Source organism: Felis catus, chromosome D4 (assembly GCF_018350175.1).
Source record: "Felis catus isolate Fca126 chromosome D4, F.catus_Fca126_mat1.0, whole genome shotgun sequence".
Lineage (NCBI taxonomy): Eukaryota > Metazoa > Chordata > Mammalia > Carnivora > Felidae > Felis > Felis catus.
This window is the reverse complement of record NC_058380.1, coordinates 10675352-10687874: the sequence shown is the minus strand read 5'-3', so window position 1 is coordinate 10687874 and position 12523 is coordinate 10675352. Positions and strand designations below refer to the sequence as shown.

The 12523-nt window shown below is 50.2% G+C and overlaps 1 protein-coding gene across 4 annotated transcripts in view; it reads left to right on the top strand.

The window, feature by feature from the left end:
- The window catches only part of DOCK8 (dedicator of cytokinesis 8), a 231730-nt gene that overhangs the window by 211334 nt on the left and 7873 nt on the right, over positions 1–12523 (top strand). For all 4 annotated transcript variants that reach the window (XM_045043274.1, XM_045043273.1, XM_045043275.1 and 1 more), the window contains 3 exons: positions 2290–2526; positions 4917–5060; positions 6334–6440. In XM_045043274.1, coding sequence (XP_044899209.1) covers positions 2290–2526; positions 4917–5060; positions 6334–6440 — 488 coding nt within the window. The remainder of the gene's footprint in view (positions 1–2289; positions 2527–4916; positions 5061–6333; positions 6441–12523) is intronic.

The window sequence follows — 12523 nt, the reverse complement described above, 5'->3', positions numbered from 1 at the left end:
GAATCGCCAGCGATGTCCCTGATGCAGGGTGCGCTGTTCCCCCCTTTTCAGATGCCCACGGCAGGTTATGAGAGTTCTAGATGAGAAGCTGAACCCAGAATAACCGCCGGACTTCATCACACTAAATGGCTGTTTACAGTCTGAGGTCAATTATGTCTTCCATCCATTTCAGTGGGCGGGTGTTATGGGATCTATGGTCATTGTCATTCTTTTTTTTTTTTTTTTTCCTGAAGAGGCTTTCTTTCTTTTTTTTCATTCTTTTGTTCTTCCTCTCTTTCTTATGGAGAGAGACAGAGAGCATGCGCAAGCAGGGGAGAAGGGCAGAGGGAGAAGGAGAGAATCTCAAGCGGGCTCCACAGTTAGCACAGAGCCTAATGAGGACTTGATCCCATGACCGTGGGATCGTGACCTGAGCCCAAATCAAGAGTCGAATACTGAACCAACTAAGCCACCCAGGCGCCCCTAAGAGGCCTTCTTTCTTAATAAATGCCCTTCTTTAGTGTGTGTGCAGGTGTGCACGTGCGTGCGAATTTTAAAATGAGGTACGTGGGGCGCCTGGGTGGCTCAGTCAGTTAAGCATCCGACTTCAGCTCAGGTCATGATCTCACGGTCCGTGAGTCCGTGACTTCGAGCCCTGCCTCGGGCTCTGGGCTGATGGCTCAGAGCCTGGAGCCTGCTTCCAATTCTGTGTCTCCCTCTCTCTCTGCCCCTCCCCCGTTCATGCTCTGTCTCTCTGTGTCTCAAAGATGAATAAATAAAATAAAATAAAATAAAATAAAATAAAATAAAATAAAATGAGGTACGTGTGGTGAAATTCACCTTTCTGGCATTTAGTTCTATGAGTTTTGACAAACACATGTAACTACCACCACAAAGAAAAGTTCCATCACCCCAAAACATTCCCCCACGCCCCTTCTTTCTACCTTTAGCCCCCTGACAGTCATTGATCGGCAGTCTGTCTCTGTAGTTTGGCCTTTTCCAGGATGTCACTTAAATGGAAACCTAGGCAAGTGGACCCATACAGACCTTTGGGTGTGGCGGCTGTCATTTCACATGATGCATTTGGGATTCATCCATATTGTGGCAGTTTGTTCCTTTGTATTGCTGAGTGGTACTCTTTTTTTTTTTTTTCATTTTTTTAACGTTTACTTTTGTTTTTCATTTTTTTTAAACAATTTTTTAACGTTTATTCATTTTTCAGAGACAGAGACAGAGTGCAAGTGGGGGAGGGGCAGAGAGAGAGGGAGACACAGAATCCAAAGCAGGCTCCAGGCTCGGAGCTGTCCGCACAGAGCCCGACGCGGGCCTTGAACTCACGGACCGTGAGATCATGACCTGAGCTGAAGTCGGACGCTTTACCGACTGAGCCACCCAGGCGCCCCTATTTTTCATTTTTTTAATGCTTATTCATTTTTGAGACCGAGAGAGACAGCGCATGAGCGCGGGAGGGGCAGAGGAGAGGGAGACACAGAATCTAAAGCAGGCTCCAGGCTCTGAGCTGTCCGCACAGAGCCTGACGCGGGGCTTGTACCCATGAACCACGAGATCGTGACCTGAGCCGAAGTCAGACGCTTAACCGACCAAGCCACCCAGGCGCCCCTATTGCTGAGCGGTCTTCTGTTGGATGGATGGATGTACCGCTTCCTGTTTCCCCATTCTCCACGGGAGGGACATTTGGGTGGTTTCCAGTCTTGTCCGTTATGAAGTCTGCTCTGGACAGTGTGCATGTAAGTTTTCATTTCTCTTGGGTGCACACATCAGAGTGGGATTCCTAGGTCGTATGGTCAGTGTCTTCTCTCTGGGTAAGAAACCGCCGCCCTCCTTCAGAAGGGCGGTACCATTTTACATTCCCACCATCCGTATACGAGAGTCCCAGCTCCTCTCCGTCCTTGGCGATGCTCCGTATTGTCCGTTTCCTTTCGTGTGGCCATTCTCCTAAGTGAACAGTGGTCACAGTTGTGCCGAAAAGGAAAACTTGTCTGTTTGCGAACTTGCATCCCAGGTTTCAGGGAGATGAGGTAGCTCTGCTTGGAGGGGCAGCTTGTGGATCTGACCTCACACGGGCACGCTGCCCCGTCCTTCTCACACTCCTTCCCGTCCCTGGGGGCACAGAGCAGGGATGGCTGACGCCTGGCGGCTGACGTCTGACCCGACGCTCTCAGCTGCTGTGGCTTTTGTGCACGCACAGGGGTGGTGCAGCCGCGCTGTGTTCTGGCATGCCTCCCCGGTGCATCCTGGGTGGTTTGCAGCCGAGCTCATCTCCTCCTTCCCCCACCTTTTCCCCTCCAGGCCTACATACAAATCACTTTTGTGGAGCCCTACTTTGATGAGTATGAGATGAAAGACAGGGTCACCTACTTTGAGAAGAATTTCAATCTGCGAAGGTTCATGTACACCACGCCCTTCACCCTGGAGGGGCGGCCTCGGGGAGAGCTCCACGAGCAATACCGGAGGAACACCATCCTGACCACCATGCACGCCTTCCCCTACATCAAGACCAGGATCGGCGTCATCCAGAAGGAAGAGGTAATGGCCCCCGGACTGAGGTCACCACTAAATGCATGAGTCTCTCTCCCAGGGTGACACATACCCCTCCTCCGTGCTCCTTCGTGGTAGACTGGAGTGAGAACCCAAAACGGGACACGCTTGAGATATCACGGTGGTGGGTCACGCTCTGACAGTCATGGCCCCAGGGAATCCCATGTAGGCAGCTACATGTTTCATAGCACCACTTTATATTGAAGTATTTTCTAGGTTGGATTTATATCTTTAATATAAATTTAATGACGTGACTATAGTATTTAACATGTGTCTCTTCATGACATGTTTATATGAAATATACACTGAAATGTTAAATATTTGAATTTTTATATATTTGGAGGCTTACAGTTGGGTTATTAATTGTTAGAGACGGAACAGCATGCGAGTAGCCCCATGAATTGGTGGTGAGCTGGAAGAAGGGCCCCATGCAAGGTAGACGAGGAGACCAACTGACTTCTAGTCCCAGATTCCCCCTGTGGCTTTGCCCAAGACACTCCTTTCCCTTCAGTTTCCTCGTCTACATACTGATAGCGAGGACCCCTTTCCCTTCCCTGGTTCTATGTACAGAAGACTTTGAATCCCTTGTGATAGGACTGATCAAGAAGGTGTCTCAAAATTAGGCATAGGGTAAGCATTTTATTTTACTTAAAAATACCTAAGTGTACATTTATTTGCCATTCAGTTTATATAGGGCCCCAGCCTTCCCTGTGGTTTGGGGTTGGCCGATGACAATTCACCTGTGTCTCTTGTATAAACCCCACCCGTAATGCGCTGTGCATGATTTTCAGTTTTCATTTCTATAAAGCAGAGGGGGAGCTTAGAGATACTCGCTAAACAATACGAGGGCAGAGTCCTTCTGGATTTTCATGACTTTTTCGCCCCTGGCCTTTTACCGTTGTCTCACGCACACCTAATATGACAGGAATCTTTATAGCAACTCACTTTCATGATGCCCTGCCCAGCATACGGCTTGGTTTTCAGAGAAACAATTCTGTTTCTTTCCACACCCACAGTTCATCGGCTTATGCATTATTTAATTAGATTAGGTCATTAAAATAACAAGCATAACAGGCATCATCAAGTGGGTGAATACACAGAGGTGAACTTTGATGAACAAATACCTCATCGGGCAGGAGCAGAAGTGTCTGAGCTCACTGCCCACCGGCTAGGGTGTTCAGCAACCACATCAGAGAGTGGGAGGTGAGGGAAGTCCTGAATGAGTGACTTGGTTAAGAGGAGGTTGGTCTAGAAGGCATCTGTTCTATTTCTTATTGTTTTGGACTTTTGAACGTGAGGGCAGGGAGGCCTAGCACAGGAATAAGCTCATGGTCCCAGTAAGAGTCCTCACAACTTTACCTTGGCCATTGCTAGCTCCTTGAGAACCTCAGTGTGTTAGATTGCTAGGACTGTCGTGACAAAGGACCGTAAACCGGAAATGTATGGTCTCACAGTTCTGGAGGCCAGCGTCCAAATCAAGATGTTGGCAGAATTGATTCCTTCCAAGGGCTGTGAGGGGAAGGATGCATTCTGGGCCTCTCTCCTTGACTAGTATACGACTGTCTTCTCCTTGTGTCTTTATATCCTCTCCTTCTATGTGTATCTCTGCGTCCAAGTTGCCTCTTCTTGTGGGGACACTTGTCATATAGAGCACCCTTATGACCTCTCTTAAACTTGATTACCTCTATAAAGACCCTGTCTCAGATAAGGTCACATTCTGAGGTACTAGGAAATTAGGACTTCAGGATATGAAGTGAGGACAGGGTGGCCCTGTGACTTTCAGGAAGGACCCTACCCCAAACCCACAGAACTTGGCAACTAGCAGATTGACCCTTAAGAGGATTCTACTGGCTAGGAATTCACTTTCAGAGTGAGTTGGACAAGACATAAATAATGCCAAAATCATGTATTATGGCGGGGGAAAAAAAAATCTTTTAAAGACGGTGCTTCTGATACCTTTTCCAAATATAAACCAAGTAACTTGTTCAATAATGGGAAAGAAAACTGAAAAGCATAGCAAGAACATGGATTTTGAATGCGGACATCATTGCACTTAAATTCTGAGCTCCGTCCTCAGGACCTGTGTCATTCTGTGGCACTTAATTCACTTTACAAATCCCCCCCTTTGCTGTAAAATGGACAGAATGCAGAGGCTGTTTAAAGTAGTCGGTGAGAAATGTATGCCAAGTCCCTGGAACACAAGCAGTGTTCCAGAACTGTTGGGCCTCGCCTACCTCTTCACCCACCCAGATCATTTTGACTTACTCTGAAAGGCTCCTTAACCAGCTTCTTCAGATCCAGGTCTATCGTAGCCCCAGGTTCGTCCGTGGCTTACGAGACCAGACGGTGACTTCCCTACGCTTGTGTCTTATGTTCAGTTTGTTTTGACGCCAATTGAAGTTGCCATTGAAGACATGAAGAAGAAGACCCTCCAGTTAGCGGTTGCCATTAACCAGGAGCCCCCCGATGCCAAGATGCTCCAGATGGTGCTGCAGGGCTCTGTCGGAGCTACTGTGAACCAGGTGAGCAAAACCAGCTGGCCGCCACTCCTCTGCTCCTCGTTATTTTGGTTTTCGCTATGTGTCTACACCCTCCCTCCCTGAGGTTGATGAGGAGGCCGATCCACGCATAAATGGTACCCCTAAACTTAGAGCCGCCACGTACGAGGCTTAGAACACTTTGAGGGGGCCCCTTCTGCTTCATGTAACAACCCCCCATAGAAGAGAAGTCCCAGACATGAGCAGGCCACGTTGAAGAGAAGTCTTCACTTTGAGGCCAGACCTGGAGGGATGCTCCAGATCTGGTCCTGTTGCAGAGAGCTGAGTCATGCCCAATGGAGGCAGAGCTGTTACAGAGCTTGAGACCAACCGAAGGATGTCTGCAGGAGAGACGGGGAAGGGTCGGGACCATGCAGCCCCTGGGTCAGTCACCAGATGAGCCCAGCATGTCAGGGGCCTTGTCAACCACAGTGACCAGGGACCAGGCTTCCCGTGCCAATTCAGACCAAGCCAGATGTTCTCAAACCCATTAGAATCTTCACTCCCAAACTAAGCATGCAACTCAACCAGTCTCGGATGCAGGGAGGTGCTAGCTTCATACTTTCTGTCTGGTAAGCATCCTTAATTTCAGATCCAGATCTGCTCTCGTCTACACCTCCACACAAAAGCTCACTGAATATCGTGAGTTTTTCCTCACTCAATGCAGCCGGACTTCCCTGCAAAAACTGTACCCGGATACTGTCGAGGGAGCAGAAATAGCCCAGAGGAGAAATGACTATTATATTGCCAAAATCAGAAAACAATTAGGAAGTCTTTGCTTTAAGTCCTGATCCTTTGATGAAAATGGAAGGCCTTATAAGCCCGTGACCATGAACTACATATGTACTACTGTGTACATCTCTGACTCAAGCCACCAAATACACAAAATGGTGCTCACCACCAGGGCAGCCGGAGAAGTGAAGGTGAATGGATGGATCAGGACAACCCCCATTTTTAGAAAAGGAACTCGAAGCACATTCCCCGTGAGGTGTTACCTTTACACATGAAGATCCTATTATTAGCAGCTTTGATTAAGAAAATACGTGTCTCCTAACCTATTCTCCTAAAACTCCAGACTCCTAAGAAATCAAGGTTTCCTGAGAAGTTCAAGACCTCCCTTGCTTTTTTTTTTTGTTTTGATTGTGATCAAACTGACCACAGAATTCATTGCTCAAACGGAGGAGTCGCTCCAAGATTTTCTCCCAAGTAATTCAATTTTCATTCCAGTGTCCTATTGTTTTGTTACTTTTCCCATCAGGGACCATTGGAGGTAGCCCAAGTGTTCTTGGCCGAAATTCCAGCTGACCCAAAGCTCTATCGCCATCACAACAAGCTGAGGTTATGCTTTAAGGAATTCATAATGCGGTAAGAAGGAAAATGGCCGGGAACGCGGTAAAACAGTGGTTCTCGAGGTGTGGTCCCCAGACCAAGCAGCTACAGCATCACCTGAGAACTTGCTAGAAAGGTGAATTCTCAGGCACCAACCAGACCTGCTGAATCAGAATCTCCAGAAGTAAGGCCCAGCAGTCTTGAGTTTTAACAAGCCCTCTGGGGATTCTGATGCACAGTCATGTCGAAGAATCACTACAGTGGGACAGTGATACGTGGGCTACTATTAAGTAACTGACATTTAAACTGTAAAGTGCTTTCATGTTTATTGTCCCATGTGTGTCTCACACATCACACAGGTATTATCACCAGCCTCGTTTTGCAAAAGGGGAAACAGAGGTTCAGAGATGGGAGGTGATTTTGCCTAAGTCCACATGGCTAGTTAGTAGGAGAGCAGAGTTCAGATTAGGACTAGGAAATTAGGACTTCAGGATATGAAGGGACTCTTGAATCCAGTTGGATTCTTCTGAATCCACATAGCCCACACCTCCATCAATGTGCTGATTGTCCACAGTGCTTTCAAGTCCGCAAGGGGGGGTGGCACGGTCTTTATAATTTTTAGTATCACACAATAACTTGTTTTTAGAATCTTAAGAATAGGCCCTGCCTCAAATTTGGTAAAGGCAAGATTCTAAAAGTGGGTTTTTTCAAAGGTATGGTCTCTCTGGCAGTTCCCATCACCAGACAAGCCTCTGCTCCTGAATTCTGCAGGGGAGTTGGCATCAACTGTTCAGGGGGTGCCCAGGTGACTCAGTGGGTTGAGCATCTGACTTTAGCTCAGGCCATGATCTCATAGTTCGTGAGTTTGAGCCCCGCGTCGGGCTCGCTGCTGTCCGCATACAGCCTGCTTCGGCTCCTCTGCCCCCCTCTCTCTCCGCCCCTCCCCTGCTCATTCTCTCTCTCTCTCTCTCTCTCTCTCTCTCTCTCTCTCTCTCTCAAAAATGAATAAACATTTTAAAATAAAACCTAGCCTGTTCAGGCTGCATAGGTCTTGCAAACACAGGGGTGCATCTTTGAGCGTGGTTGACAAGCTCTTGCAATACAGACAGGTCTAGTGGGGTCTCCTGCGGTCCTAAAATGAAGCATTGTGAAGGATGCGATGGTCTTTCTCCCATAAGAGGGAACGACGTCAGGAGAACATACACCAGTATTTCTTTTCATCCAGAACCTTGGTGCAGCGGATCAGGTACAGGAATAAACTCAGCTGGCAAGTGGAGAATAAAGGAGGCTAAAAGTGGAAGTTTGTGAAATTCACTGGAGATTCATCAGAATGCTCGCGTTGGGTGAGACTAGAGATACCCCTCCTCCGCAGGCTCTGGTGAGAGATCTGCCCCACTTGCCGTGTATGGAGGGGACTCACTTGATCCTGCAGTGAGCCACAGCTGTGTCACGATAGCATGTGTCTGTGTGTCTGTGTGTGTGTGCACACACCCACACACATGGCACACACAGAGATTATATGTATTAACGCCTCGGCGTTTGAATTGTGTCCTGGATCTGACAGCAATTCTGACATGACCCCAAAGCTACATTTTCTACAGTAACCAGTGCATGTTTAGAGACCAAAAACCTAGAAAAATATTGGGGGAATGTTTTAAAAAAAAATCAAATGCCTCTGCACGTATCTTCATTGAAAATTAGTTATGGAAGCCCCTGGGTGGTTCAGCCAGGTGAAGCTTCCGACCCTTGATTTCGGCTCAGGTCGCGATCTCGCGGTTCTTGAGTTGGAGCCCAGCGTCGAGCTCTGGCGCGGGCAGCGTGGAGCCTGCCTGGGGTTCTCTCTCTCCCTCGCTCTCTGTCCCTCCCCCGCTCACACACACACACACTCTTTCTCTTTCTCGAAATAAATAAACTTTAAAAATAGATAAGTACGTAAATAAATGTAGTTACGGCTGGAGACCCCTGCAGCTGGCAGCGGCCCAGGCCTCTCTGAGCCTCTGACACACTTAGTGGGACAGAGGATGATGACGCGGGTGTGATGTCAGTTGCGGACCATACAGCTGAGTGTCCCTCTGCTCCCTAAAGGGCACGTATCCGCACGACTAAACACCAACACGGTGCAGCGCATAGGACACACTGTTGAGAGCGCAGGGAATACAGGGCTCCAGGGTGCGGAAAGGAACAGGGGAAGCGTCTGTGGAAGCATCACTCAAACTTGGTCTTGAACATTTAGGTACAGCAGGAGGGGAGGGGTGGGAAGAGGGAGCCATGCCCCGTAAAGTAAGGCCCTCGGAGGGCCCGGGGGGCTCCTCTGAGTAAGGGCAGCATGTCCCGGGGAGCCTGCTGGGACAGGAGGAGAGAGACCCCGCAGTTCTGGCAGGTGGGGGTCTGAAAAGAGCTGAAATACAAAAGCCAGCTTGCGAAGAGACGTGATTTTGTTTCTTAGCCTGTGAATCTTTTTTTTTTTAATTTTTTTTCAACGTTTTTTATTTATTTTTGGGACAGAGAGAGACAGAGCATGAACGGGGGAGGGGCAGAGAGAGAGGGAGACACAGAATCGGAAACAGGCTCCAGGCTCCGAGCCATCAGCCCAGAGCCCGACGCGGGGCTCGAACTCACGGACCGCGAGATCGTGACCTGGCTGAAGTCGGACGCTTAACCGACTGCGCCACCCAGGCGCCCCTCTTAGCCTGTGAATCTTAAACCATCACCACGAGCGGTGGGCGAGGCGACCTTCCTCTCCCCGCACCGTTTCACGGCTTCTCGAGTCCCCCCAGCAAGTTGCAGCCCTTTCGTGACCGGAGGAAACAATGCTGTCACATCGTTGGCACCCGGGGAATTTCCTCCCCACTCTCGGCTTTCCCCCGGCCGCGGTGACGCAGGAGTGGAAAACGGGGGGGGGGGGGGGGGCTCGGATGGCTCTTGGGCTTCCCCGGGAGAGCTCCCGCTTCTCAGCGGACTCGGGCAGCGGGTTGACGAGCCCCGACTTCCAAGGGGAACATGAGCGGCCCTTGTGATGCTTTTTCGCCGAGAGCGGAAGCTGCCGCCCGCCAGGTGCCCCGCAGCCGGCCCGCCGGGCAGTGGCCTCTGACTCAGCGCCGTCCTGGGCCTGGCACTCGGGCCACCGCGGCAGGTGCTCACCCAGCCGGGCCTGCCAGGTTGGGCCCTTGATCCCCTCCTGCCGTTTCCTGCAATAAGAAGGAACGCCTCGGGGTTTCAGAAGCCGAGATGGTGAGATACACCATTCTGCTTCCTTCCCCTGCTCCCCAAAGTACTCAAGCCATTTTAGACACGGCAACGTGAGCCAATCTGGGCTTTTTCGTGTTCTTCTTATGTTTCTGTCTTAGCTCGGGCTGATGTAACCAGATCCCAAAGACTGAGTGGCTTGAACAAGAGACATTTATTTCTCAAAGTGTTGGAGGCTGGGGAGGCCAAGAGGAAGGTGCTGGCAGACGGGGTGGCCGGTGAGGGCTCTCCTGCTGGGAGGCCCCGTGGTCACTCTACCCTCACATGGTAGAGTGAGGAGGAGGAGAGAAGCTTGCTTAGAAGGGCATGAATCCTATCACGTGGGTCCCATCCCCATGGCCTAATTTGTTTATTGTTAAAAATATTTTTACTGTTTATTTGAGAGAGAGAGAGAGAGAATATCCCACACTGTCAGCCCAGAGCCCAACGTGGGGTTCCATCTCAGGAATCGTGAGATCATGACCTGAGCTGAAATCAAGAGTTGGACGCTCAACTACTGAGCTGCCCAGAAGCCCCCCTCCCCCTATGGCCTAATTTAAATCGAAATTCCTCTTACAGGTCCTGCCCCCAAATACACAGGGGCTTGAACACAGGAATTCGGGGAGACACAAACGTTCAGTCCATAACATTATCTGAAGTCTCTCATCCTTATAAGGACTAAGTGACTTTTAAATTTACTTTTATATTTAAATAAAAGATCACATCCTCAATGGCTATGTTAGGGGACATAGTTTCAAATTCACCCAGACAGGGTCCTGTTGCACATCTGGTCACAGACTCAGAAAACAGGGTGTTGAGGGGTGCTATTTTTAAACTGCAGTTAGGGTCTGTGAAGAGGAAGAGGAAGGAGGGAGATTTTGCCCCAAGGAGCCAAAGGAAACCCAACGTGTATAGCATAGGTAGAAACAGAAACAGGAGGTAGAAAGAGATTTCAATGTTTGATAGGAAAACAAAGCCTTAAATATCATGTGAGGTTGCTCTGAAGCAGGTCAGTGGTGGGGACACAGTAATGACTTCTGTCACTTTTCCAGGGTTACAGAGACCTTATCAGCGGGCCAAGGACGCTAGAAAACAGCCAAGTGGGACAGGTTCCACGGCCATGCAGGAACAGTGCACATACATACCCCCCACGCACACACACACAGGGCTCAGCCCCTCCTTCCTGTCTCCTGCAATGATTCTAAAGACATCCATTTTTGTTACAATGTGACCTTGTCCTTCTCTCTTAGCACCCCCACCCCGGCCAACTCTTGTGATCCAGCTCTGGGTCCTCAAGGCTGGTCCCATGCTGGAGGGTTGCTGGGGCTGATATGGAATGGGAGCATATCATACAAGCATTTGAGCCCCAGGACTCTGTGTCTCTTTGGGCCTGAAAGAGGTTGAGGCCAGGGTAATGGCACTAAAGACTATCTTGTAGTCCGATCTGGTGAACCGTGCCCCTCTGCCTGGATTCTAGTGTGTTCCTCAGGTCCTCAGGATCTACTTCCGGGTGTCAGATGTGAGACCCAGACACCTTCCCAAGCCTGTAGCCCCAGTCTAGCCCCCCACCCCCCACATCTGGCATTAGGAGGAGGGAAAAGGGCCACTGTACCTTCCGTGAGGGAGATGGTCACACAGGCCCAACCAGAGGAGGTAGAGGGGGCTCTGAGGGGACAACAGAAAGATCCAGCCACTGCCCCTGTTCCGCCCCGGGGCACGCTCCCTGCCCCCACCTTGCCTCACCCTGTCAGTTTCATGAGCAGACCCCTCTGCCCCAAGGAAAGCGGGCAACGTTGAGAGCTACTTGGCTAGGTCCTCCCACACCTGATACCGTTTCATCCCCATAAACCCATTTTATAGATGGAGGAAATGAGGTTGAAGAAGGTTATAATTAGCCAAGGTCACATAGCAAGTAAGTGGCAGATCCAGGATTTAAACTCTTCACCCTGGACAGGCTCCCCTTGGGGTCTGGGGTCTGGGTCTGGGGTCTGGCAGAGGCCGGCCAGGGAGGCAGGAGGTGAAGGGGTCGAGTTGGAGACACAGGGAGGTATGCCTGGAGGAGCCCATGGTCGGCTCACACCTGCTGCAGCTGTCCCTGCACAGGGGCCACGTGTGCCCTAGCTCCCTGCCCCCAAGCCACCCTTCCTTTGCCTTAAAGGGCTGGGAGCACAGTCCTCAGTTTCTCCAGTGTCTCTGTCATGCTCCCCATTCCGGCCCCGAGTGGACACTTTAACGAGGTACCCGGAAGAAGCTGAGAAAGGCAGAACACTGCCAACTGGGGCTCGAGCGAGAGCACTTGCAGCCGGGTTCAGGCTGGGAGGCCAGCATCTTCCCGGGTGGAACATGAGGTGTGCAGGGCCAGGAGCGTGGGCTCCCCAGCCAGGCTGCCTGGGTTCACATCCCCTGTGCCTTAACTAGCTGTGTGACCTTGGGCAAGCTACCTAACCCCAACTTTTTTTTTAATGTTTATTTATTTTTGAGAGAGAGAGAAATCAGGGGAGGGTTAGAGAGAGAGGGAGAGAGAGGATCTGAAGTGGGCTCTGCACTGACAGCAGAGAGCCCAATGCAGGGCTCGAACCCACAAACCATGAGATCGTGACCTGAGCTGAAATCGGATGCTTAACCTACTGAGCCACCCAGGCACCCCTTTTATTAAATCCCTTTTGAAAGAGTTTATTTATTTTGAGAGAGAGAGAGAGAGAGAGTGAACACATGAACAAGCATGTAAGGGGTAGAGAGAGAGAGGGAGAGAGAGAGAGAGAGAGTGAACACATGAACAAGCACGTATGGGGGAGAGAGAGAGAGGATCCCAAGCAGGCTCCACACCATCAGCACAGAGCTGGATGTGGGGCTCAAACTCACGAACCGAGAGATCACGACCTGAGCTGAAGTCA